Source organism: Macaca thibetana, chromosome 3 (genome assembly GCF_024542745.1).
Source record: "Macaca thibetana thibetana isolate TM-01 chromosome 3, ASM2454274v1, whole genome shotgun sequence".
NCBI classification, from domain to species: domain Eukaryota; kingdom Metazoa; phylum Chordata; class Mammalia; order Primates; family Cercopithecidae; genus Macaca; species Macaca thibetana.
In genome coordinates this window covers 107,193,024-107,219,666 of record NC_065580.1, presented here as the reverse complement: position 1 = coordinate 107,219,666, position 26,643 = coordinate 107,193,024, and the positions used below count along the sequence as shown (strand labels likewise).

Here is a 26,643-nt window from a genome sequence, read left to right as displayed (position 1 = left end):
ACAGTGGCGCAAAGGGGCTTGTAGGTGACAGACACTTCTTGCCTTAGGCATTTTGATCAGGTGCCCTTGGGTCCTCATTTATCAGCTTAGCCAACACTAACTGTGCAACTTTTATGTGTCAGACACTGTGCCAAGAGATTGGGACATTGCAATTATGAAGACAGTGACTGTCAACAGAGAGACTGAGAGTCTTCCACACTGTCAGGGCTGGAGTCCTCTTCTCCTATCAGTTTTGTTCACAATACACCCTCAAGGGCAAGTTGCTTACCTAGGGTCTGTAGCAGATAATGGGAAATACTAAGGTGTTAACATTAGGCTCCAATATTGCCAGTCCAAGCCAAACTGGTGGTGCAAAGGAGACTCTAGAACATCTCAGAGGATGGGGAGAGGCCCTCCAGCTGCAGGGATCAAAGGGGGCTTCCTGGAGGAGACAGCTGCACAAGCATTGCTGTCACAGTTCAAGTCCCTAATCTATAAAAAGTGCTCTTTGCCTCTTTCTTCCTGCCTCATAGGCTTACTCAAAATTTCTTCTCACTTTTGAGAGACTGAGGCAGTAAAGTTGAGGAAGTTGTTTATAAGAATGATCCTAATCCCCTGGTCATGCCTATCCAGATAAGCAAATTCTGGGAATTAGAGAGGAGAATGATTGTGCATGTCCCCATTCTGTAGCTAAATCCCTGAATTATTTAGATGAATTCCTCATGAATCCCACCCACCGTGTGTATCACCAGTTGCCTAACAATTCGTTCATGATTAATGTGTGTGTAGTAGCCTAGGGTAGGGGTTTGTTGTATCAGCTAAAATATGGCCTTGGACACAACTGTCTCAACAGTCTGAAATTCTCAGAGAGGAAAGTGGAAGCAGAAACATTCTGAGAAATCTGTTTTTTTCTACATCTCCCTCCCTCTTTTGTCTGTAAATGAATACGGAGCAGTTCCTATGGTGGTTATCATTAGTGATAAAATACCCTCTGGAAACCACCACCTCTTAAAATCTATTGCTGTTGAGCTTGAAGGGGTCGATGACTTTACTAATGGTTACCAAATGTATAGCAAGCAGGACAGGTGATAAGTAAATATCAAACTCAAAAGGGAAGTTACTGTGCAGGGCCCTAGAATTCATCCTTCCTCAGGACTTAAAATCAGATGAACTGCTTGTTTCCTCCAGGCAAGAGTATTAAGAAATAACCAGGATCATATTTCTATAAACCAGAATCACTTACCTTGTAAACTTGTGTTTTTTCTCTCAGACAAGTTTTGGTATTGTCGACTTTCACCAAATCACAAAGTCCTGCATTACGGAGACTTAGAAGAGAGTCCTCAGGGAGAAGTGCCTCACGATTCCTTGCAGGACAAACGTAAGTAGCTCTCCTTGGCAGAGGCCTGAGTGTTGGTCCGTTGGTTGTTTCCTAATCACAATATATCATGCAGCGAAACTATCAGCCTAAGTAAGCCCTTTGAACACATCTCATCTAGTTGTAAGTCTTGGCCTGAGCCATCTCATCAAGTGCAAGACCTGGATGGACTTGGGCTTTGGAACTGAACAGGGGAGAATGTAAAATGGATGCAAAGGTATCTTCACTGAAAGACGTAAACTTGGGGTTCAAATGTCCGCTTTTTACATTGTTTATCCAGGTGCTGTGTCAAGGAGCAAAACCAATACAAACCTGACTCTGTCAGTTGTCTTTTTCTGAAAACCCATAATAATTTCTTATTTTCATAATGTATATGCCTGACCCCTACAACATTTATTCTTTACAATTTTGTGTATCCCATAGTTATGACACAGAGTTAATGGCAGGTCCAAATATAGCTAGTTTCCCTCAAGGACACTGAAAATGATGATCAGTTACCTCTACTGTTTGCTAAATATTTCTCTTGTATATTTTTTGACTTTTTCTGTATGTTGTCTGTTTTAACATGCATGCTTTTGAAGAGACAGTAATGTGCAGGATTCTTTTAGCCCCACACGGAACCAGGTGCCAGGTTATTTTGACAGTGTTAGCCATACAAATTAAACAAGTATTATAGAAACACTGAAATACACAAGGGTGATAAATTAATTTGAGGAGAAATGAGATAAAATGAACGTAGCCTCAGAGGATATCCCAGGTAGAAAAATCCGAGAGGGAGAAAACATTCAGAGCACTTTTAAATAACCTTTAAAAGTCACCTTGACCTTGCAGTATTCAGATAAGCGTGTCCCAGATAGAGTCCTTACCCAGAGTCTCACACCTTCTGTCCTGTCACCCTGGGGCCCATGGAAGTCAAATCTGGATTGCCTTCCTTACAACTCACGGCCATTGAAGGCGAAAATAACCCAGGAGTGGGAAATTTCCTGACACATTCAGACTCTGCGCTGACATCTCAGGCAGACAGCCTGGAACATTCACTCTTCCTCCAGCTTAAAAATGGGACAGTCTGGTCTTTGTAGTGTCATTTAGTTCAGAAAACAATCTTGTTTTCTTTCATAGGAGAACTTTCTTCCCAGCCCACATTATTGGCTCCCTAAGTCAGGGTTTACAGAAAGAAATCTGAAATCCACTGCTACAGAGAGCCTGGGACACTGTCTATGCCTCCCTGCTTTGGGGCAGGAGTTAGGGGTGTCCTGGGCCTCTACCTGTAAATGAGGATCCTCCCTTTACAGTTCAAGCCTTCCCCACCCCACCTTGGCCAAGCTATAGACCAGTGATTCTCTAAACGTGGTCCCTGGAACATCAACAGCAGTATCACCTCGGAACTTCTTAGCAATGCACATTCTCAGACCCCATCCCCAGCCCAGCTGAATCAGAAACTCAGTGGGTGGGGACCGGCCATCTCTGTTTTAACAGATGTTCCAGGCGGTTCTGACATGCATATTTTGAGAGCTGTGATTCCCCAAACGTGGCTTTCACTAATAATTATAAAAAAAAAAAAAAGTTTAAGTAAATTAATAGTATGTTGCTAACTTTTAACTTGGGCCAAAAAAAAAAGGGTATTAAAAAAATAAAATCTAACTAAAGTTTAATATCACAACCCTTTCATGAAAGAAAGGTCCCTCAATTACCAGAAAATAAAAAGTAAGAAGGACCTAATCTTAGATAAAAGACAGTCCCCTCTGCTAAACTAAATTAGCTCGCTGAAAAACTCACACCGGTGTCCTCATTTTTCTGCATTTGCTATTAACTGGTGAAAATCTCACTGGTGTGAACTCCCCTGTGAACTAGGAACTGACCAGAGCCCAGCGATGTGGAATCACTGCTCTGCAGTGGTTAAACAGAAAGAGTTAGAGGTTATTGTTGGTTGAAACAAACAGCAGCTCCCCAGGAGGTCCGGGCCCCACAGCCCCATTCTTAACCTGTCACAAGGGGAAAAGTGGTCAGGACAGAACAAACACAACCTGACTCCCCATATGGTCCAGTGAATCTGCTCTCCCACTAACAGGACATAGTGTTTAGCCCCGTGTTTACAGGGATGTAATCACTTCTCAACCCAAAGATAGGCACTTGACTGACAGGTTTACCAGGTGTTAGCACAGCACCCCCATGCTAAATGGCCAGCTACCTAGGAAATTGGCAGCCACAGCAACAAAGCCTTGTGTAGGGGCAGTTCCTGGTCTTGCCCACAAGCTGATGTCCCCCAGCTCTGCTAAGACCCTCACCCCCAAGACTCCAGGGTGAAAATAACTAACCTGGAACCAGAGGTGCTGATGCCAGGGAGAGCCGGCTTGCCAGGGTGAGTGCAGGAGAGCAAGGCCACAGCTGCAAATCTCCACACAGCTTTTCACAGTGGCCACTGAGCAAGGCTGGTTCTTGAAGGGGTTGATAGCCCCTCCTGACCATGCCTCCAAAACTCTTAGCAACCGTTTTCCTCTGAAATGAAGTTCCAAAGAGCTGCTCCAAAAACAGTTTATCCATTGCATGATGAACTAAGATTGCATACTTGTGCGGATCTATTTATCTGCACAAGTATTTATCCACACCTTGTGGGAGAGTGTGTGTGTGAGAGAGAAAGAGAGAGAGTGTGTGTGTACTAGTAAGATTGTATCCTTCTGCACGTATGTGCTAGAGAAATGGGGATACTCATGTAATGAGTTGAAATGAAGCAATACTGTGCCTGAGACAAAAAAAAAAAAAAAAAACGGCCTAGGAAGCTGAGGTTTCCTGCTGCAGGCCTGCCACCTTGGTTTGCATTTAATTCCAATTCTGCATTCTGCCTAGAGCAAAATAGCCACCTTTTGGAACCCTTAAAAGTCAGAAACCCCATTCCACTGGAAAAATGAGTCGTGCCTTTAATTAATGTTCAGTGTCTTTGCTCTTGCCATGTACCATTGCCCTCTCTTGAGACCAAGGCAGAGATCGTCTTGCGCCCCTTGAGTTAATCAGTGCTGAATACTGAGCTATTGATAAATCAAACAGTGCACATGATTGAGGGTGCCTCTTCGGCTGTCTTCTCCAAAGCTTTAGGAAATCTTTCATTTTGTGTTGCTTTTCTTTGTCAGGAAAGTTGGCCTTTGAAAATCGACATCTTCTTACAGCCCCACCTTCCCCATATCCCTCCCAAGCTGACTTACAGGTTGTCATAGCCCCCAACACACACAGGACCCCATTGCTTTGCAGCCATGCCCTGGGTTCCTCACTGCCTCCCTTTGAAAGAATCTAGGCCAGCATTCCTCACTCCCACATCAGAGGGGGCAGGGAGGAAAGTGCTGGCTCACCCGCCCATGTGGAGATTAAGCCTGCTCCAGTGGATGCGGAGAGCGGCAACACAGGGAGGCACCGTAGGCAATTTGGGTCACCAAAGCACACAGAATAATTCAGGTCCCTCCATCTACAGAATTAACATTATCTGATTATTGATAATGGGAATAATTGCAAATGGCATTTATTGAGTGCTTACTATATACCAGGCCCTATGCTAAGGGCTTTACGTAAATTATTCTCAACAACCTAAAGAGGTAGATAATATTGTCCATATTTTACAGAAAGGAAACTGAGATACAGAAAGATTAAGTAACTTATTCAAAGTCATAAGATTAGTAAATAGTAAAGCAAAGATCTGAATGTAACTGTCTAACTCCATGGCCCAGATTTTCACCCACTACTGTATACTGCCTAGATTAAAAATCAACAGTGATCTCAGCTCCAGCATCAGGATTTAACTCTCAGAGCAACCATATGGGATAGATAATGTTAGAGTTACACATTGCAGACAAGGAAACTGAGGTTCTGAAAACTTAAGCCCAAAGTAGTAGTGGGCTAGTGGATGTAGAATTCAAACCCTGGCACTCTGATTCCAAAGGCACATCTCTCCCCACCATTCCATGTCATGTGGCTGATCTGCTAGGCCAAAGAGACCAGATTCTTCATGCAGCTATCCTGGGATCAGCCTGTACCTCCTCATATTTCTACCCACAGGAGCTTCTACTACGGAGCTGTGCACACAGCAAGAGCTCAAGCCTTCCTAGCTACTTCCTCTGAATGGTTTCTGCCTGAACTTGGATCTCAGTGATGAAAGCTGAAACTGTTTTCATCGTGGGTGGCCACATTTGCTTTTTCAGTAGTAGTTTTGTTTTAAATCACAATTAAACTTCCTTCCACGGGTATTAGCAATCAAAGAGTTTCCTGAACATCTGAAGTGATAACCACATTTAGGGCTGTGCTCAGCATGATTTAGGGGGCTGGCTCCTTACAAAGGGAGAAATCATGGCCTAACAAGGGAACATGGAGTGGAAGAAGAATCACTAAACCCAGCTCTTTTCCCCTACTAGCCTAGCTCTGTGTCATTGCATAATTGATTTCTTCCCTTTAGGGTCAGTCTTCCCATCTGTAAAATAGGAGTGTTGAATTAAGATGGTCTCAACCCAGCTCAAACTATAAAAAGCATAGAAAGAAATGAGGCCATGCCCCAGGGGGTAAATGTGGCGGGAGGGTTCGTTCTTCACTGGTGACCCTGATTCTCACAGATCTGGACCCCCCTTCTTTATAGTGCTTCCATAAAAAAGGCCTCATCAAAATGCTAGCCTGGCTTTGAAGTCATCAAGAGCTCCCTGCGGTCTCCTTAGAGTGTAGATTCCGGAGATATGGGTCTGACCCTTCTGTTTCTGCTCATGAGAATAGAGAGGCCAGCATTTGAGCCTTTCCAATGCCTAATCTTCTGGTGCATCTAGAGACAAACTATGCAAAAAGCAACCTTTAAAAGCTACACTGTATTTTTAGAACTTTTTGTTTTCCTTTTAGTCATAATCCTATGAATGATGTAGCAGCTGGTCTCTAGGACAAGGGACAATGCATGTTAAAAAATATACATGTACTTCCACAAAACCTAGTGAAAAAGTGACTCTTCTCCTTGGAAGCCTTTCTGTTAGAGATTCTGAAGACCACCCCCAGGACAGACTATGGTGTTACTCTTATCACATTCCATACAATGGGTTTTCAAAGCTAAGGGCTAACTTACCAATTGTAGACTGTGGACACTCTCTCTAGTTCATGGACCATGCTGTATATTATAACACAAAAACTTTCTACAAGGCACTTGTGACTCAAACTCTATTTGAATCTTGAGAACGTTTCTTAGAATGAGTTTGTTGACTATATCACATTCCCTTCAATGGTGGTTTTCCATTGGAAAGTTAGCCAACTTCCCAGAGTATCCAAATGTCCCTTCCTAGGGTAGGGATTAGGCAGCCAGATCAGCTACTGAGGGAAAGGAGGCCAGTTCTTGGTTATGAAAATGGATTTGAGGAGAACTGAAGTCAGTGTTCATGGTCAATGGTGGGTTCAGGAATCACAGAGACCACCCACAGGAAGATGCCAACCCCAAGGGGGTCAGGCAAAGAGGCAGAAAAGGGATCTGAGATCAGTCAGGTGGGGCTATATTGCTACCATGTGCTGCAGGGATAAACAACCCCAAAATCTCCATGGCTTGCACAACAAAAAGTTACTTCTCACTCACTTTATACAACATACACAGGTTGGCAAAGGGCTGCTCCATATAGTCACTCAGGAACACAGACCAGTGTGCACCATGTCTTCCATCTTCTCACTTCCTGTTTATTTCCAGCCCTAAGAATTGCCCTCTGACTATCGTCACCTTGTCTTCCCTGAGCCTCCTCTGCTCATCCATCCATTCCCTGAGCCTCTCCTGTGCCATCTGGATGGAACAGGTCACTCCTTCAGTTTCTGCGGCAGGGGAAGACAGAATGGAGGGCCTCCACCTAGAAAAGTAGCATTTCCTTTCACATTTCATTGGCTAAAATTAATCACATGACCTGACTGCAAAGGTTGCTGGGAAGTGTAGTTTTCTATGTGTCCAGAAGGAAAGGAGAGACAGCTATTCATAACTACAAGTAATGTCTACCAGAAGGGTCCAGAATCAGGTTGCAAGATGTGGTGAGATATGGCAGGGGAACCTACAGAGATTCCTGGAGGATTCATCACAACCCCACTCTTCTTAGGGTTACAGAGAGGCCTAGGAGTGTCAACAGATATGGACAAAGTTCTTAGTAATTTTAGGGCACCTGGAAAATGTTAGCATTTGAGGCCTTCTTGTCTATTGTTTTAATATTCTAGGAGTGTCAACAGATATGGACCAAATTCTTAGCAATTTTAGGGTACCTGGAAAATGTTAGCTTTTGAGGCCTTCCTGTCTATTGTTTTAATATTCTAGGTATTCTGTAATTTTATCCTTATCTCTCACCTTCACAACCCAGTTGCCCAATAAAAAGATGTGAGCTTTAACTATGAAATCTCTCATCATCTTCATCATTAAGAGAGTCTAAGGAATTGATTACTTGGCATTCCCACATATCCCAAATTCTTGGTAAAGCCACACTAGCCAGTGTGCATACCTTGATTCATAAACCCATGTGGGGCTGAAGGGTTAGGGATTGGAGAGGGGCAGATGACTTTGCATTACTTTAAATTAAGGTTCCAAACCATCCTATTGCCTTCTTTCTTTCAGTTGATCTTTTTGTTTTTAATTTTTTATTTTCATTTCATTTTTTGTAGAGACAGGGTCTCCCTATGTTACCAAGGCTGGTCTCAATGTCCTGGCCGTAAGCAATCCTCCTGCCTTAGCCCTTCAAAGTGCTAGAATTACAGGCATGATCCACTTACTGTTCCCAGACTCTTTCACCTGATCTTAACAAAAGTTTTAAGTGCACAAACCCTTCCATATCTTTTCTTATCTTCCTCCAACTCCAGAGTAAGACATAAGATAACATCATTTTGTCTAACTGCATTATTTCCAGAATCCTGTATCAGAAAGGAATTCTCCCTTTGTTTAATTGAGTTTAGTTTTGTTGTCTGTAAAACAGGGATAATAAAACCTGCTTTACAGAATTAATGAGATGGCAGAGAAAGAGATTTTGGAGAGTGAGAGTTCAGAACTATTTAGAGTGGGATAAATTTTTTGAGGGAGGGCTGCTTTCTCTCATTATCCAAAAACTCAGAAACTAAATAGATGCAAATGCTATAGCAAGAGATACTGATATATGTAAAGCACTTGGCATTGCTCTTGTCACACAGGAGCCCTCTGTAATATCAGTATGAGTATCACTGTTGTTACTACGGTCACTGTTATTTCTACTACTGCTTCTAATGCCATCACTTCAAACAGTACTATGATGGGTGTTTTTTTATAGGTCTTTGTTTCACTGAACCAAATTCTGCTTACAAGCAAGTTCTTTCTCCCCAGAGATGCTTTTTATGAGAATATAAGATATATTTTAGTTTCTAGTCCTGGGACAGTACCTGGCTTCTCTTCCTCTTTTCCACAATCTTCTTTTCTCTTTTTGCAGTAGTTTCTGGGAATGACAACCACAGTAGCGGACCCAGTGCTTAGTCCTGCTTCTTTATTGACATCGAAGCTTTCACATGGTGTAGTTACTTGCATTTTCTTTTATGAATTGCAGTGCCGGTGGCAGATATCAAAGCCGTGGTGACGGGAAAGGACTGCCCTCATATGAAAGAGAAAGGTGCCCTTAAACAAAACAAGGTATGATTTCCAGATTATTGCAAATAACTCTGTTTGCCCAATGCAGTCAGCAACTGCAGCCAGCCCAGCCCTCCTTTATAGCAGTGTTTGTGTGTGTGCATGTGTTCCGACACACCTCTCTTACTCAGCTCTCCTGTTTCCTGTCCCGATTCCATTTACATCTCTTACCCTCATTCTTTCTCTTCCTGATGACTTTTCTGATGCTCACCATTTCTTCCATTCTCTCACTTCCTGTCTACTTCCAACCCTGAGAATTGCCCTTACTATTGTCACTTTGTCCTCTCTTGAGCCCCCTCTGCTCATCCATCCATTCCCTGGGTCTCTCCTCACCTCCCCCATTTATGTTTATTTCTCCCTTCTCCAACTTCCACCCCAACATCTTTCATTTTCTCCTGCTGTAATCATGCTCTTAATATCCTCCCCGGGCTCTCAGCGAAGCCTAGGACAGGCAGAGAGCAGCTGACTCAAAGCATCTTAGAAAATTTTAAAGGCCTGATACCCTTCAGCATTGTGGAAAGTAGGCTGTGAAATATCTCCAACTCAGACTGAAGGAGAAAATTTTCCCAGAGGTGTGTATTAAGCCCTGCAATACCTTTCATACTGCAATACCTTTCACCATCCCCTCCTAGTTTACCAACCATTCCATTATCATTCCATTACAGAGGGCACAGGAGGGAACATTATTTGAAAAGATAAAAGAATTTCTCTTGCCCGCTGGAGAGGCCATCAGGGAGCCAGTTCTTTGTTTATGCCTCTTAGAATCTTGTGATCTATACCATTAATGAACAAAAGTATCCAGATTATCTGGAGTACCCAGATAATCTGGTACCAAAAATGTCACATAGAGCAATAGATTGCATCTTTATTTCTAGTGTCAGTGTCTAAGAGGGACACTAAAATGATATACAATCTATTTACCAATCAGAGTTAAAATAAATAGTTTCCACTCTAATTTCTATTGTTGTAAGACAAAGAGAATCCAGTTCTTTGCAGGATGGCCCTATCTATAGTTAAGGAAAAACAAAAGTGCTGTGAAAATACTGTTCAGGAAGGCAGAGGGCAGGGGATGCAGCTGAAGAGGCTGATTGTAAGATCTTTCCTTCTTAAGTTCTATAAGTATAACTCACCTCAACTCCATGGGAACTCCTACTTTGTTGAGCCCAGCACAGCACTGTCATGTAACACATTTGATTGGCAAGCATACTGATGGCAGGGTATGCCCAAGAGGCCAGGATCTATGGCCTGTCTGTTACACAGCACCGACGGGGGTTTCCGTTTCTCTCTTCTGCATGCTGTGGGGAGACAGAGATTCTATAGCTGAGCAGATTAGAGAAGCATCCTTAGCTTTAGCAGCAAATCTCCAGTTTTCATGGTTCGCCTCTTGTGGGGCAGACTTTCTTCAACACCAGCCAGGATTACCATATGCTGCCCATGTCAGGTATTCTCTCCACAATCTCGGAGAGCACTGGTTCTGCTTCAGCCAAGAAGGTCCCCACGTTTACATAACACTTGGGGCTGAGCTGGAAACAGTGTGGAGAAATTGGCAATAATAGGGGTCTGGGAGTCTGCAACCCAGAGAAGACCAGGAAGGGTGTACCTGGAAAAATAGCAACCTGCCAGAGTTCAAGTGTGCTAAATAAAGACAGGGAATTATGTAAAATAGGTGTGGAGGGACCACCTGTTTCAGCCCCAACATGTAAAGAGCTTGAGAGTTGTGCTCCCATCCTCACAAAAAGGAGAAGTGGGCCAGGTGCGGTGGCTTACTCCTGTAATCCCAGCACTTTGGGAGGCCGAGGTGGGCGGATCACGAGGTCAGGAGTTCGAGACCAACAGCCTGGCCAACATAGTGAAACCTCGTCTCTACTAAAAATACAAAAAAGTAGCCAGGTGTGGTGGCAGGCGCCTGTAGTCCCAGCTACTTGGGAGGCTGAGGCAGGAGAATCGCTTGAACCCGGGAGGCAGAGGTTGCGGTGAGCCGAGATCACGTCACTGCACTCTAGCCTGGGCAACAAGAGTGAAACTCCGTCTCAAAAAAAAAAAAAAAAAAAAAAAAAAAAAAAAAGCAGCAGAACAAAGTGAAAATCAGCAAGTTTTCTTGGACCTATCCTAGAACTGAGGTTGAAGGCAAACCATCACCATGGAATGTGGAAAGTCAGATGTCCAAGAAGACATAATAATCCTTAACATGTCTGAACTTAACATGAAGATATCAAAATACATGAGTTATGAAACTGATAGAACAGAAAGGAGAAATAGACAAATTCATTACTATTAATATATCGGAGACTTCAACATCCCTCGGTCAGTAATCAATACACCAGGCAGGCAGAAAATCAAGAATATTGATAACCTGAGCAGCACCATAAATCAGCTTGATCTAATTGATATTAATAGAATAATCCACTCAGCAACGGCAGAATACACATCCTTCACAAGCTCAAAGGAAACATTCACCAAGATAGACCACGTTTTGGATTGTAAAACATGTCTTAAAAAATTTAAAGAACAGTAGTTATACAAAGTATGTTCTCAGATCACAGTGGAATTAAACTAGAAATCAGTAGCAGAAAGACAGCTGGAAAATCCCCCAAATATTTGGAAATTTAACAACACACTTCTAAATAACCCACAGTTCCAGGAAGAATTCCCAAGAGAAATTGCACAATGTTTCAAACTAAATAAAATGAAAATCCAGCTTACCAAAATGTGTGGGATGCAGTGAAGGCAGTGCTTAGAGGGAAATTTATAGCCTTGAATGACTACATTAGAAAAGAAAAAATAACTAAAATCAATAAAGCTTCCACCTTAGGACACTAAGAAAGGAGAGCAATTTAAGCCTAAAGCAAGCAGGAAAAAAAAGAAATAATAAAGTTTAGAGTAGAAATCAATGAAACTGAAATCAGTAGAGAAAATCAAAACCAAAAACTGGTACTTTGAAAAGATGAATAAAATTGATAAACTTTTAGCCTGGCCAACCAAGAAAAAAATGAGAGTCACCAATATAACAGATGTGGAGATGATTTCATTTGAACATGTGAGGTAGTATATTTGGCCTTCTTGTATCAGACTCCTCTCTACTTAAAGGAGACTAAAAAAGTAAAACCGAGTAAATGATGTTTTGCAACCTTTATTTTTCACGTATTGTCATGACACTCATAAAACACAGGATGGATGATGATGGATAGATGGATGATGGATGGACAGCTGGAGGATGATGGATGGATGGAGTACGCTACTGTAAACAGATAAGACTGCAAATAGAGGCTAGTTCCTGGGACTCACTGGCCCATATTTCTAGCTACCCTGGGCCCTTCCAGTCTGACATGAGGGATGATACTAGCAGAATTTCAAGCAGCCTGGCCCTTTAATTGGCAAATATATGGAATTTACTTGTTTTGCAATGTTAATAGCATTCATATATACCATGTCATCAAGCAAAAATATCAAAAGGCAGAAGGAAAGCCACAATTTTACCTGCTGAACCCCCCAACCCACACCCCTTTCCCTGTACTCCAGAGGTGCCCCCCTGTCTACCTCTGGGATTTCTGGGTAGGAAAGGGGGACCTGCAGCCTAAAAGGAGAATCGACCAAAATGTGTTCATAAGAGGTCTGTCAGTGCACAGTGGATGGACGATAACCAAGGCAAATTGCTGGCTCTTTGGACAGTGTTTCCAGCTGTGGAACAGCTTTTGACATTTTGTGCCATGAGACCCATGGTTAACTTAATGACCGAGCAAGGCAAACTGAGACATTGGCATCAGTAAAGGAGATAGTTCGTTAATGGCAGAGTGTTGGTAACTGATCATCCTCTCACCCACTCAGTCTCTGCTGATGTTCCCAGCAGGGCCCTGAGAACAGAAAGAAGAAAATTGGTCCTTTCCCTTGGGGTGTCTGCTGCAGAGGCATTTGTTCATGTAGTCAGTCATCCAGTCAGCCAGCATGGGAGTGCCTGAAATAGCATAGGATGTAAATGGGGTAGCCGGGGTCCTGTCTTTCTGGAGCTTAGAGTCTACTCTGTTTAACAGAGGTCAGTGCAGCAGGCACATTTTTATGGAGACAAGAAATGCTGGGTTCTTCACACAGGGATCAGAAAATTTCTCATTGAGACTTGAAAAGAATTGCCATGAGTAGATGGAAATTCAGTTGGAAGGTTTAGATTTACAAGGATTAAGGATTCTAAATTCAAACTCTATAAAGATAAGCTGGTTTGTGGCTGTGTGCTTTAAGGTGGGCATTCTTGGTACTTGTTTGACTGGATTTGGGGCTTTTAGTTCAACAGTCAACATGAAACCACCAGAGTGAAGATTCATTGATTCAGATAGGAGTGTATTTGGTATATGAGAAGCTTCCATCTTCCTATTTGCCAGAATTAAGCATTTGTTTTTCTAGTGTGGTGCTTAAACCTGAAATAAGAAGCATATTCTACTGAAGCTGATGTCCTTGCATCAGTTTGAAAATCCTGGTCTTAGCCAGAAAGCCCTTTATTCACATTTACTTCATTCATCATCCACTCATTCATTCATTCAGCAATGTATTGAGCATCTCCTTTGTCCTAGGTGCCAGGAATCCAAAGATAAATATGACCTGGCCTCTGGTCCTAGGTGTCCAGTAGATAAGATTTATATTTAAATATGCAATTACAATTTAATATGTTTATGCCAAAAAAAATTAAACACAGAGGGAGCCTGGAAGAATTGAGAAAGGCCAATGCCGGAAATGGCATCTGATCTAGCTTTTGAAAAGGAATTGGCCAGGCAGAGAAGTGAGGAGAAGACTTTCCAAGAGGAGGAAACAGTCTGAAAAGGCACAAGGGCCTTTGCTCATGTGAACAGCATCCTCTAATTGGGAAACACTGAATTTGGAGTATAGGATGGATGGGGATGAGGAGAAGAATGTGAGTTGGAGAACTCTTGGCCAGTTACGCTGCTAAGATAGATGGGGGCTGGAGAGTTATAACTACCTGAAGAAGGTAATCTCTGTTGTGTACTACATGAGTGAGTGGATGATATGAATGATTGGTTTTTGCCTTCTAAAATAGAAACTCAAATTCATAGATATCTGGGCAGTAATACACTATAGCTCTGAAATATACTGCTATTTCTGTGACCATAATTTAACACCCACACACATGCCAAGTTATATCCTGTGTCTTTTATCAAAAGGTTTTGCCCTCATGATGACCTGGATAAATAGAGAACCAGCATAGTTAAGTGAATGCTAGCAAAATGGCCAAATGTGGTGCGTTACCCTCCAACAACATAAGGATTGACAGCCAACACTGCACACTGAAAATGTGTTGCATAGAACTCTACTCTTGTCATCAGTCAGTCCCTCATTTGACCCATGGAAGATGGCAGTCCCCAAACCCAGGAACCATTTTCCTGAGCATCCGCTGACACAGTGTGCCTTGTCATCTGTCCCAGGGCCAGAGCGTTGAGTACAAAGGTCAGGGGCCTCAGGGCATGAAAGGATGTTCGGTTTCCTCTGCCTCCACTTTCCCTAGAACTCAGGCTTCCTCCACATGACAAGGTGGCAAGCAGGCATCAGTGCAGCAGAGAATGGAGAGAAGCTGCTTCTAGATGTAATTTTTCACTGCATTAAAACCAGAGGAATAAAAGAGCTTCAGTCATGAGCAACAAAGCCCCTGAGCATTCGATGTCTAAGTGGGTGTTGTGGTGTGTGGAGGCAAGTAGGCCCTGAGAGGGACACAGATCAGTGACAGTCTACTCCTTCACCACCTGGCATCTTCTCCCTCATGGACGGTGTGGACAGGTGGCAGCTTCTGGAGTGTTAGCCTGAGAGGTGCCATTGCTCCCAGCTCTGCAGCCTCCCTGCTCCAAGTGCTGAAGAGCTGACCTTCACCAATGACTCAACAACAGCAAGCCAGAGACATCAATAAAACCCATTATAAACGATAGCACCCTTTAACACAGACATGCAGCTCAGAGAATTAATTCCTCCCACCCCCTCCCAGGCAGCTTTGGTGAAATTAAAGTGGGAATTGACATTCTCACGAATTTCCCATTTCTTGCCTGTGTTTATCAGGAATCTAGGTCATGACAGTTCCGATCATTCACGTCGTGAGTGGTATATGTCATAGAAGGGCAAAGCCCAAAGTTCGCATGCTCCCTCCTTTTCCTTCCTTCTCCATCCCCCTGCAGAAGAGAAAGTATCACAGCAGTAACCACGCTGACACTCCGGTCTCGAGTGACTTCAGCATCCTGTCGGGAGCACATCTGGGCTGTGGTGCTGTTCACACCAGCTCTTGTCAGCCAGGGGTGATCAGCCACGTGATCTCCCTGAGCAGTCAGGCACTTGTCACCCAGGGTCAGCCCAAAGGGGCCTGGATGAACTTTACCTTTTCCTGTTTACCTCTGAGGGCCCCCTGTAATATCCTGACTAGTTGTTCAGAAGCAAAGTTCACTCCCTCCTTTTTCTCCAATCTCTCAAGTATGAGTCAGAGAGTTTGCCTAATAAATGACTCCAAGATTAGTGAAGAAATTGTCATTTTAATGAACATGCCAAATCTGAGAATAATTTTTATGAATTTTTGAAATTATAGCATAGCATTTTGTTGAAAAAACAGTTGTAAGAAGAGATAATGACCTATGACCTGTCACCTTACCATAATTATTTTCATTTCCCATATTTCTTTCCAGTCTCTGTCCATAAGTAGGAATTATTCATAATTGTGATCAGTGTGTACACGGTGTTCATGTCTCATGCTTTTCTCCACTTAACTTCGGCTCCCCATAATTATCTTACTGAATGATTGGCCAAACATATTTCCCTTGGTGGCTAATTTATGATATCTTTATTACCCAAAAGAGGGAGAGGTTAGTTTCTCATAATGTTCTTTCAGATAATAATATTTGGCTTTTGCTTTCTTTTGAATTTTTCTTTTGAAATTATCTCAGGCATAGCATCTCTGGTTCTTGATATGATTTTCATACTGATTTTTTTTAAAGGATGATATGAATTTATAGTACTAATAGTAAGTCTGTGACTCTTTTAATTTATAAATTAAAAGTCCCAAGAGAGATGGTTATGGAAACAGATGCTGTACTTAATGGAAAATTGTTTTTGTTTGCTTGTTTCAGCAAACTTCCTTTTTACATTATTGTCTTTACTGGGTAGGCCTGAGTCAGGGCCTAAAGAAGAAGAATAGAAAATGAGGAGAGCATTTTTGCAGAATAGCTCCCACTCCATGACTCAGCATTCTTTCCTTCCCTTGTTTCTATTTCTGTCAAGGTGAGGAGACCTTATGAATGTGAGATGCTGGTAGGTCTATCCTCAGAACAAGTCCTGCCACCTCTCATTGAGGGACAGCTGGAGGTGAACCAGACACTGAGAACTCCACGAGAGCCAGAAATAGTTAGATGATGGACTGTGTCGGGAGAGGGATGCAGCCACTTTGGAATAATTCTTTAATCCGTCTGAAATTCTGAAATCTGTAGGCACTGACCTCATCTTTTTGCCTTTTATCTTTCTGGAGCATTTTTGCTGTGAGTCACAGGTGAAAGACAAACTCTCTAACAGATATCAAGGTAGAGAATGATGTGAAGAGATCTGGCTCCCTAAGAAAGAATGCTTTGTGGGCAATTACTGAGCAATATGGCTCTCAGATCACAGGAGGGGAGAGGGATGGTCATCCCTGGTGCCTAATAGAAGCACAGAGAAGGAAGGCATACTAGAACCTCCATGCTGGAACAGTGTAGAGCATTGGTTTGGATACACTTGGCCCTTCCCCTCCAGACTAGGAGTCCTCAGGATGCTGAGATGAGCTGATGATTCTCATCTTCTGCTGACCACTCAGACCACTAGAATGATCGTCCTACCCAGTATTGGTACAGCATGTACAGTCTGAGAAGTGTGGTTTAATGTACATATTAGACATGACACTGAGTGCCTTGGCCATTGGTCATTCATCTGCAATGAAATGAAAATGTCACTTGGTCCCCGGACCTTTGGGGCCTGGCTAATTGTGTGTACTCCGTAAGTGATCACCAATGAGTGAGACCATGCTTCTCGATCATACCTTGGAGTCTCTGCTGGGTAAAACCTAAGCTTTGTGTAGCCTTTACTGTACAGTAGCTCAGAGGTCAAAGGACAGATGTAAAGATAATGGGTTCACCTAGAAGCCTCCTTACAGCTGGCGTAGCGTCCACATTTTAGTGAATTCATACTTCGGTGGGCCTCTCTGTCTGTCTTAGGATGATAGAAGGAAGGCCTCTCTGTCTGTCTTAGGCTGATACTTAATGCTGTTGATTGGGAGTTTACTGTTTTTTTGTGGCCTCTCTGGAAGGGAGATGCAAAGAAAGGAGAATAACACGGTTTTGGTGGCGGAGGCGGGGGCTGTCACCTTGGACACTCATTGAACCTCTCTAAGCCCCGCCTCATAAAGGGGATGAAAACACTTGCTACATGGGCTGCATGTGAATTAAATGAGATGGTACACAGACCGCCCTGAATGGAGAGAAGGAATCATGCCGTGAACCTTGAAGAACATGGTTCCTCCTTCCATCAGCCTCATTGCAGCTCTGCTTGTCTAGACAAGCTGGCCCTGTTCCATGGTCAATGTGCAGCCATTTGCAACAGCAAAATGAAATGTGCCGATTTTCCTTAAGGTGCTGTTTTCTCTCATCTCTTGTAGGAGGTGCTTGAACTCGCTTTCTCCATCTTGTATGACTCAAACTGCCAACTGAACTTCATCGCTCCTGACAAGCATGAGGTAAGGGTCTCAGGGGGGATAATTTATGAGAGAATGTAATCTTTTCTCAAGAAAAATATTAGAAAGAAAGAAATTTTGCTTAAGAAAAATAGATCTGCCCAAAAAAATGACGCACCAAGGGGCATCTTGCTGACTTGGAGTAGAATAGAAACCTCTTGACAAACTGCCCCTTGCAACAGATTCAACTTCTTAGTAGCCTGGTAAAGAAAAAGGATGTAAAAGGCCTCAAATGCAGCAAAGGCATAGTTGTTAATCCAGAGAAAGAAGCGGCCCTGGTTACAGCTTTGGTTTTCATTGAATTTTTCGTTTTTGGTTTTGGTCTGGATTTTCCCAAGATAAACTGGTCTCTCTTCTTTAAAACATCTGAGGAAGTAGGTTTTCTACCAAATTTCTTTAAGCTATTTTAAGAGGTTTAGGGCTGTCTCTGCTGTTGGGATTTTATTTTCGAGATGCTTTTATTCCTTTCTGACATCTTGTTATATGTATAATTTGTTTCTCTTCTTGCAGCACGCTGTCAGCTATATTTAAAATATTTAGCATAAATCTAGGAAAATGCATTTGTAAGATAAAGTGGCAGTTATGGCTGATTTAACTTTCTTTTATAAACTGGAACCCAACATCATGCTTGAAACTTTTATTTTTAGATGATACCATTCAAATTTTTGTTTTGCATGTGGTTGTATAAACAGCTTTTAGAAAGGAAGAGAACATTTTAATAGAATCTGATTTTTGTTCCCCATTTCCCCTAGGACATTTAGCTCATTTAGAAGTTATTCAGTATCTGGTTTTCACTGGTTTGAAGCTTTTGAATAAAATTGTATATCCCAAAGAGAGAGGAAAGATTAGACACAAATCCTGCATTTAGAATGGTGCTTAAATATAATTCTGTGTCACTTGACATTTAGTTTGCTGAAGGGTAAGACTTTGTCTTCATCTTTCTGAAAATAGATACTGTGTCCTACTGTTTCTGTTTTTAAATAAAATTGCGGTTCTACACAGGCCACCATATTCAAGATGTATAGAGCTGTATACAAAACTACTTAAAATAGTAGAACTTTGGATGTTATTTAAATCTATGCAAGGCTGTTTTCCCCAGTGTACATTAATTCCAGATCAAGATAAATGCTCTGGGACTGCCAGATTTTTATTCATATCTGCCACTTCTTATAGATACAATGAAGAGAAAAATGCCATATGCTTGTGAACACTTTTAATTACTTCAGACCACTTTCCTCTCTATTACCTCATTTTATTTCCATAATTACAACATACAATAGAAAGTTCTATTACAGACATTCTCATTTATCAAATGAGCAGGCAGAGACCTCCCAGAACTGAATACCCTCAACAATAGAAAGGTTAATACAGTTGCCCTTGAGCAGCATGGGGGTTATGGGCACCGACCCCCCACACAGTTGAAAATCTGCCCATAACTTTTGACTCCCCAAAAACTTAACTGTTGATAGCCTACTGTTGACCAGAAAGAAGACTTCCCCATAGCATAAGCAGTTGATTCACACACATTTTGTATGTTATGTGTATTATATACTGTATTCTTACCATAAAGTAAGCTAGGGAAAAGAAAATGTTAAGAAAATCATAAGGAAGAGAAAATATGTTTACTATTCATTAAGTGGAAGAGAATCATCATAAAGGTCTTCATCCTTATTGTCTTCACATTGAGTAGGATGAGGAGAAGGAAGAGGACAGGCTGGTCTTGAGGTCTCAGGGGTGGCAGAGGCTGGAGAGGTGGAAGAGGTGGAAGGGGAAGCAGGAGGGACAGGCACACTTGGTGGAAGTTTTACTGAAAAAAAAAAAATCCATGTATAAGTGACCCACACAGTTAAAACCCATGTTGTTCAAGGGTCAACTATAAGTATAACGACCCTGGCTTCCTCTCTGCCAGGCACCATTAATGCTTTATATGTATATTTCACCCCAGTTAACCCTCATATAACTCTGAAAGAATCCCCATTTACTAAAAGAGGGAAATGAGGCAAGAGAGCTTCAGAAACGTGTTCAGGGTCACACAAGTAGTAAGAGACGGCCTTGCTCCAGAAGCCCCTCACTTAACCCCTACACTGTGGAGCTAGGAAGAGAAGGAGCAGGCACTGAGCTCGCACATTCCTGGCAGGCCCATCACTCAGCTTCTGCAGTCACCAACTCATGGCCAATCTGGTTCATCTGTGCTCCCATCTACTCTTCCACCATCACCCATGATTATTTTGAAGCAAATCTGGATATCACTTTATGTATAAATATTCCTGTATGCGTCTCCCAATAATAAAGACTCAATTTAAAATCTGTAACTGCAATACCCTGATCACAAATAAATTAATAATGTGGTATTTATTTATTAAACCATGTGCCGTCAATTTTCAGATTTCTCTAATTGTCTCATTTGTGTGTTTTTTTCTTTCATACTTTGTTCAAGTCAGAATGCAAATAAGATCCATGCGTAGCAGTTGGTTGACATGTTTCTTAGGTTTCTCTGAATCTACAGATTTCTCTTTCTCTGTCTCTCACAATCATGAGCATGTGCCTTTTTTCCTTGAAATTTATTTATTGGGAAAAACAGGTCATTAAACCTGTAATGTTAATAGTCTAGACTGTGCTGATTATAAGTTTGTGTATTAGCTTACTGTTGCTGTTGTAACAAACTGCCACAAATTTAGTGTTAAAGAACACAAATTTATTATCTTCCAATTCTGGACTTCAAAAGTCAAATGTGAGTATCCTGGGCTAAAATCAAGGTGTCAGCAGGGCTGTGTTCCTTTCTGGAGGCTCTAGGGAAGAATTTTCCCTTGTCTTTTTCACTCAGGAGTCCACCTGCACTCTTTGGCCTCCATCCATTGCAATGGCCGGTTGAACCTTTTCATCACATCACTTCAGCCTCCTCTTCCATAGTCGGATCTCCCTCTACCTCTCACTTCTCTGACTCTGACTCTTCTTCTGTTTCCTTCTCTCACTTTTAAGGACCTCTGGGATTACATTGGGCCTGCTTGGATAATCCAAGATTATCTCTCTATTTTAAGGTCAGCGGATAGCAACCTTAAGTCCCTTTTCCACAGAACCTGACATATTCTCAGGATCCAGGGAGTAGAATGTGGGTATCTTTGGAAGGCGGGTATTATTGTTCTCACCACAACCTGCAGTATAATTCATATATTCATCTGTCCCCTGTATGTCCTATGAATTGTAGTTAAAGGATTAATCAAATTCAGGCTCCCTTTCTAAGCAGTAGCAGTGGTGTTTGTACTTTCATGGTGATTTCTTGCTCCCCTTTCTTGGATGTTAGCAGGCACTGATGATTGTTGTCTGGATCCTTGGAACCATTAGAGGTTGCAAAAGGTTGATATCCTAATTTTATAATTCCTTCTTTATTTATTAAAGGGATAGAGAGAAACTGGCCTCATCAACTATTTGGTTATCCTAAAGTTATACAATTTACATATGGTAGGCAGGATAAATACTTGATTCTCTTTACCAGTTTTCAAAATAGTGTCTTTCAAAGAAGAACAATGAGGCATTTGGGGGCAGGAGTTGAGTAGGAAATCATGCATTTAAACAGAATTATGTCTCAATATGTTGCAGTTACTGTCATTATTAGTTTCTTAGTTATCTAGTCTGGAATAAATAGGAACACCATTGGGTTGGCATCTGAGTCCTGTTGGGAGGACCCCTTATGTCTTTGACAACTTTGTGGCATTCTGGTATGATGGGGTGCTCCAGGTTTATCTTTGTTTCCTGCCTTTTCTCTGTGGAGCCTTTATTACTTGTAGTGGGAAATGGTATTTAGTGACCAGAATCTAAGCATGAGGTATGTTTATGGTCATTGCACACCATGGTGCAATGGTTCTTGGTTGGTCATTATTTTATTTTTTAGCCCTTTCTGGGGACAGAGCTAGGAGGGTTTTTTTTTTTTTTTTTAAGATAAACTACATAATGAATTGATACTGATAGTTCCAACTCAAATTCAGTATCAATACTACAGGGTTTTTATTTATTGGTCGATGTACTTTCAAATAAAATTTTCTGTGCCTGTTGTTTCTAAAAAGAAACGCACTGCAGAAATGGATGGTTAGACATGTTCAGAATCAGATCATGAGGACACTAATTCTTCCAGAAATCCCTTAACACGAAATTGATGTTTCGATGGGTTAAATGCTTTGGCTGAGATCACCTAACCACGGTAGAATGAAAGCCCTCCAAATCAACGCTGCCCTCCTCAAACACGGATCTCAGAATACACCCATTGTGCACCTCCTCAGCTTAAAAAGTAGGACCACCAATGTGCATCACGGAAGATTTCTATCACATCATAGTGACTGGAGATTTATATAGTGTTTTTCTGTATACTTTGGGTACTTTTATGTTGAGATCTGCTACCATGGAATACAGTCCAGATAACCACAGTGCCAAAGTAGGTTAAGGAGGGTCTGGAATTGCCACTTGACCTAGTGAGGCAGAAAAGTTGGGAATCTGAAGTGCATGGTAGAAGGAAGATCACTTGAACAAAATAGGAGAATAATTGCTGTTATAGAATCCTATACAGGACTGTTAGAAACCTAACTCCAGTGTGTGAGTGGAGCCCAGCATCCAGAACGCCAAGCAGCTTTCTGTGATGCAGCAGGGGTGCCTCTTTCCACCAGGTGTCATGGTTCTCTGTCCAGGTCAGTACAGAACTCCAGCCTCTGGGAGAGAAGCTAACAAGAGAAAAGCAGGTCCTCAGACAAGGCACAGTTCCTCCTTCTCCCTCAGAGAGATCATAGTCTCCTGGAGAGACAAAAGGCTATGAAAGGAGAAGAATCAGACTCTTAGTTGGGGACTCTGAAGGTCTTTCCAAAACAGATAATGTCCCCAGGGATCAGGCCCCAGAGACCTGGTGAAAAGAAACCTTAGGAACTGGAGACAAAGGCTAAAGAGGTCCCCAGACAGGCAGCCAACCCTCCTCCCATTAAGATTGCCCAATAATTTTAACCATTTTGGCTGCTAGACACTGGGCAGCAGAAGGCTATTTCCTAGCCCTTTAGCTGAGAAACACCAAGGTGGGACTACTGTTGGCCATTGGCTCCAGGGTGGGACAGGACTGTCATTGTGAATGCTAGGAATCAGACAAGACAGGCAGAGATGAGATACTAGACTAGGAGCCATGACTGGAGTCAGAAAGAAGCCAGCTTCACCTGATGTTGAGTCCAGGACTGGTAGATTCCACCAATACCTAAAAGTCATAGACTACCACATAGGTGTTACATTGCAAGTCATGGAGAACTCCAATCCTCAGCTGTTACGGAGAGCCATTCTTTGCAGAGAAGAGCACAGGCACTGGAGTCAGATTGCCTGGGTTCAAATCCCACCCAGTCTATGTAATACTGAGTCACTTAACTTCTCTGTACCTCAGTTCCTTCACCTATAAAACAGAGATGATAACAGAAGTATCGACTTTATATTGAGATGTTGTGAATATGAAATGACGAAGTAGGCAGAGCACTTAGCGCAGAGCCTACTGAGTGATGAGTATTCACTGTTAGCTATTTTTACTATTAATACTTCTGCAATTGCCACGAGTAATGATCGCTGTTGCCTCCCTTCCTGCCAGTACTGTATCTGGACGGATGGACTGAATGCGCTACTCGGGAAGGACATGATGAGCGACCTGACGCGGAATGACCTGGACACCCTGCTCAGCATGGAAATCAAGCTCCGCCTACTGGATCTGGAAAACATCCAGATCCCTGATGCACCTCCGCCGATTCCCAAGGAGCCCAGCAACTATGACTTCGTCTATGACTGTAACTGAAGTGGCCGGGCCCAGACACGCCCCTTCCAAAACTGGAACACCTAGCTAACAGGAGAGAGGAATGAAAACATGCCCACGCCTTGGAACCCTCCTTTGGTAAAGGGAAGCTGTGGGTCCACACTCCCTTCAGCATCACCTCTAACCCCGGCAACTTTCAGCCCCTAGCTGGCATCTTGCTCACCACCCTGATTCTGTTCCTCGGCTCCACTGCTTCAGGTCACTTCCCATGGCTGCAGTCCACCGGTGGGACAAGAGCAAAGCCTACTGCTAGTAAAAAGGCCAAAGGGCCCTTCCATCCTAGCCCCCCGCAGGCATGCCCTTCCTTCCCCGTGGCAGGAAAGCCAGCAGCCCCAGACTGCCCCAAAACTTGCCCACCAGACCAAGGGGAGTGCCCCACGGCCCCTGTCTGGAGGAAATGGCCCAGCTATTTGGTAAGAAGACCAAACCCCACATCCTCCTTTCCCCTCTCTCTAGAATCATCTCGTACCACCAGTTCCACTTGAATTGAGATCTGTGCTCAAATCTCCTCCCACCTCCCTCCCTGCTTTTGCCTTGCTCTGTTCCTCTTTGGTCCCAAGAGCAGCAGCCGCAGCCTCCTCGTGATCCTCCCTAGCATCAGTTTCCCGAACAGTCCACAGGTCCCACGCCCACTTTGCGTCTGCACTGTGATCGTGACAAATCTTCCCTCCTCACCAGCTAGTCTGGGGTTTCCTCTCCCTGCCCCAGGCCAGAACTGCCTTCTTCATTTCCACCCACACTCCCAGCCTTTTAGCTGAAAGCACAAATGGTGAAATCAGTAGTCTCGCTCCATCTCTAATAGACTAAACCTAAATGCCTCTAGGACAGGCTGTTGCTATCCAAGGGTTTGGTGTTACCTTCTCCTGGGAGGTCCTGCTGCAACATGAGTTCCACAGGATGGTCAAACTGTCAGACATCCAAGTTTACATCATTGTAATTATTACTGGTATTTACAATTTGCAAGAGTTTTGGGTTAGTTTTTTTTTTTTTTTTTTTTTTTGGCTTTGTTTTTGTACAAAAGAGTCTAACATTTTTTGCCAAACAGATATATATTTAATGAAAAGAAGAGATACATAAATGTGTGAATTTCCAGGTTTTTTTTAATTATTTTAATCCCAAACATCTTCCTGAAAATAACATTCCCTTAAACATGCTGTGGAATAAAATGGATTGTGATGATTTGGGGAGCTGGTGTTTTGATTTAGTAACTTAGGTTCTTGCTACTAAGTCATCAGCATCACCTAGGAGCTTGTTGGAGATGCCAGCTCTTCAGCTCTGCCCCAGACCTGCTGAATTCGGTGATGTGTATGTACATTGGTTTGAAAAACACTGCTGTGGGAAACCCTCCACCTTTACTAGGTCACCATAGGCTCGGAGCATCAGTGGAGAATGTTACTTCTAAGAAGACCATCTCTACTCACTGAGAAAATCAGACCCACTGTATGAAAATATCTATCCCTTTTACATTGTTGTCTCTTGACCATGACTTTCTCTTCTTTTTCTTTCTTACCATGATATAATTTATAGAGTGGGTCAAATTAAACACATCACAACTTTGAGGAAGTACATTTAGCAGTGAAAAGAATGCAAACCCACAGACCTGAAATAAATTAAGCCAGAACTAAATAAATCTAACTGTGGATTAATTATGGGTCAGAGCCCAGCAAAGGATGTTTCTTAGGTCATTTCCACTGGAGGCATTATCAGGATTGTAAACTTCCAGCCCTGGGAGGGATGTCAGAAGGGTCCAAGGTGCAGTATTAAGTGTGATGCGGCACAAGCCACTCTGGCCTCACAGCACAAGCTGTGGAAGCATCCAGGTCATTGCTCTTTACCGTCATCAGGATGTGCAATTACAGATTGACCTGGGTTGAGATGATATGGTCCAGAGCACTGCATGCATTGCAGGAAAAAAAGTCCTTTGCAATCCAAAGCCATTCACAGGAGTTCCTTCTTCCCATCAGAGCACTCACACCTGAGTGTTGAGCTGTTAATTCGTTGATCATTAAGCTTCGATGTTATTAACATGTACTTGCTGTCAAGAGCATTTATTAATCTACCCATCATCATGATAAAACAGTAACTGTTAGGTCAAAGAAAGCAAACAAAGTCATATTATTTTTTACTTACGGGTTATAAGATCCAATCCATGAAAAAGGGAATTTTCTGGACCAGGATCTCTGAGGTCCTGAGACTCTGGGTTTAAGAAATGTATCTGTCCTGTGACCTTGGCTGGGAAGATCCAGCCCCTCTCTCTTCTGGCACTCCGGCTTTGGTGCATTTAATAGAAAGAAATCTTTTCAGGACTATAAAAGGCAGCGTTCTCCAGCTCCTCCCTAGACCATCCTTTGGACCTGTGAGATCTGAAGAGTATGCCATCTGTTTCCCTTCATTTTGTGACCATGTGGGGAAGGATTGTTGCCCATATTTGGCCACCTCACCTTCTCTCTCCAGGCTGCCCAAGGCTTTTTTCCCATGCAATAAGCCTACCGCCTCCAACTCATCTCCTGTTGCCTGCAGTTTCCTAAGCCTGGGCAATTCAGCCAAATCCAAGGCAGAAGTAAAGTAGGAAGACTGATGTCATGAAGTCCAAGTTGCGTTCTCCCATTCGCCTTGCTCAAAATAAAACTGATAATTTGAATCTGCTGATGTTTAAATTCCTATCTTATTCTTGTTCAGAACACATAGGAGGAAGGAGAATGAATTGGCCTCTCAAACTTCTGTGACAACATTTGAGGGCAGGGAAAGCTAATAGTAATTGCAAAAGAAAAAGTGCAAGGCTGAATATTTCCTGAGTCTAATTGCAAGTCCATTCTAAGCCATCCTTCAGTTATCAACTACAGCATGTCCTGTCCACCTGCTTTTACAGTGAACAAAGCAATGGGTGTCCCCAGTGACATGCATACCTTTCATCCATTTTGTTTTAGTTATGAAAATACAATTAACACAAACCTTTCATTTTAAGGGGAATGAAATATCCATTCAATAATCAAAAGTGTGCTTAGAGATAGGCCCTAGGAACTCAACAAGAACAAAATTTGTAAAATTAACATTTGTAAAAATGAGAACAAAATTTATCAAGTCAGGGAAATGACAAGCAACTTAGTCAAATATAAAAC

General features: G+C 42.5%; 1 protein-coding gene across 9 annotated transcripts in view; it reads left to right on the top strand.

The window, feature by feature from the left end:
- Positions 1 to 24,703, top strand: part of ELMO1 (engulfment and cell motility 1) — a 578,919-nt gene extending 554,216 nt beyond the window's left edge. For all 9 annotated transcript variants that reach the window (XM_050783309.1, XM_050783305.1, XM_050783301.1 and 6 more), the window contains 4 exons: positions 1,250 to 1,357; positions 8,893 to 8,975; positions 17,629 to 17,706; positions 23,306 to 24,703. In XM_050783309.1, coding sequence (XP_050639266.1) covers positions 1,250 to 1,357; positions 8,893 to 8,975; positions 17,629 to 17,706; positions 23,306 to 23,506 — 470 coding nt within the window. In that variant the 3' untranslated portion in view covers positions 23,507 to 24,703. The remainder of the gene's footprint in view (positions 1 to 1,249; positions 1,358 to 8,892; positions 8,976 to 17,628; positions 17,707 to 23,305) is intronic.
- Positions 24,704 to 26,643: the final 1,940 nt, after the last annotated feature.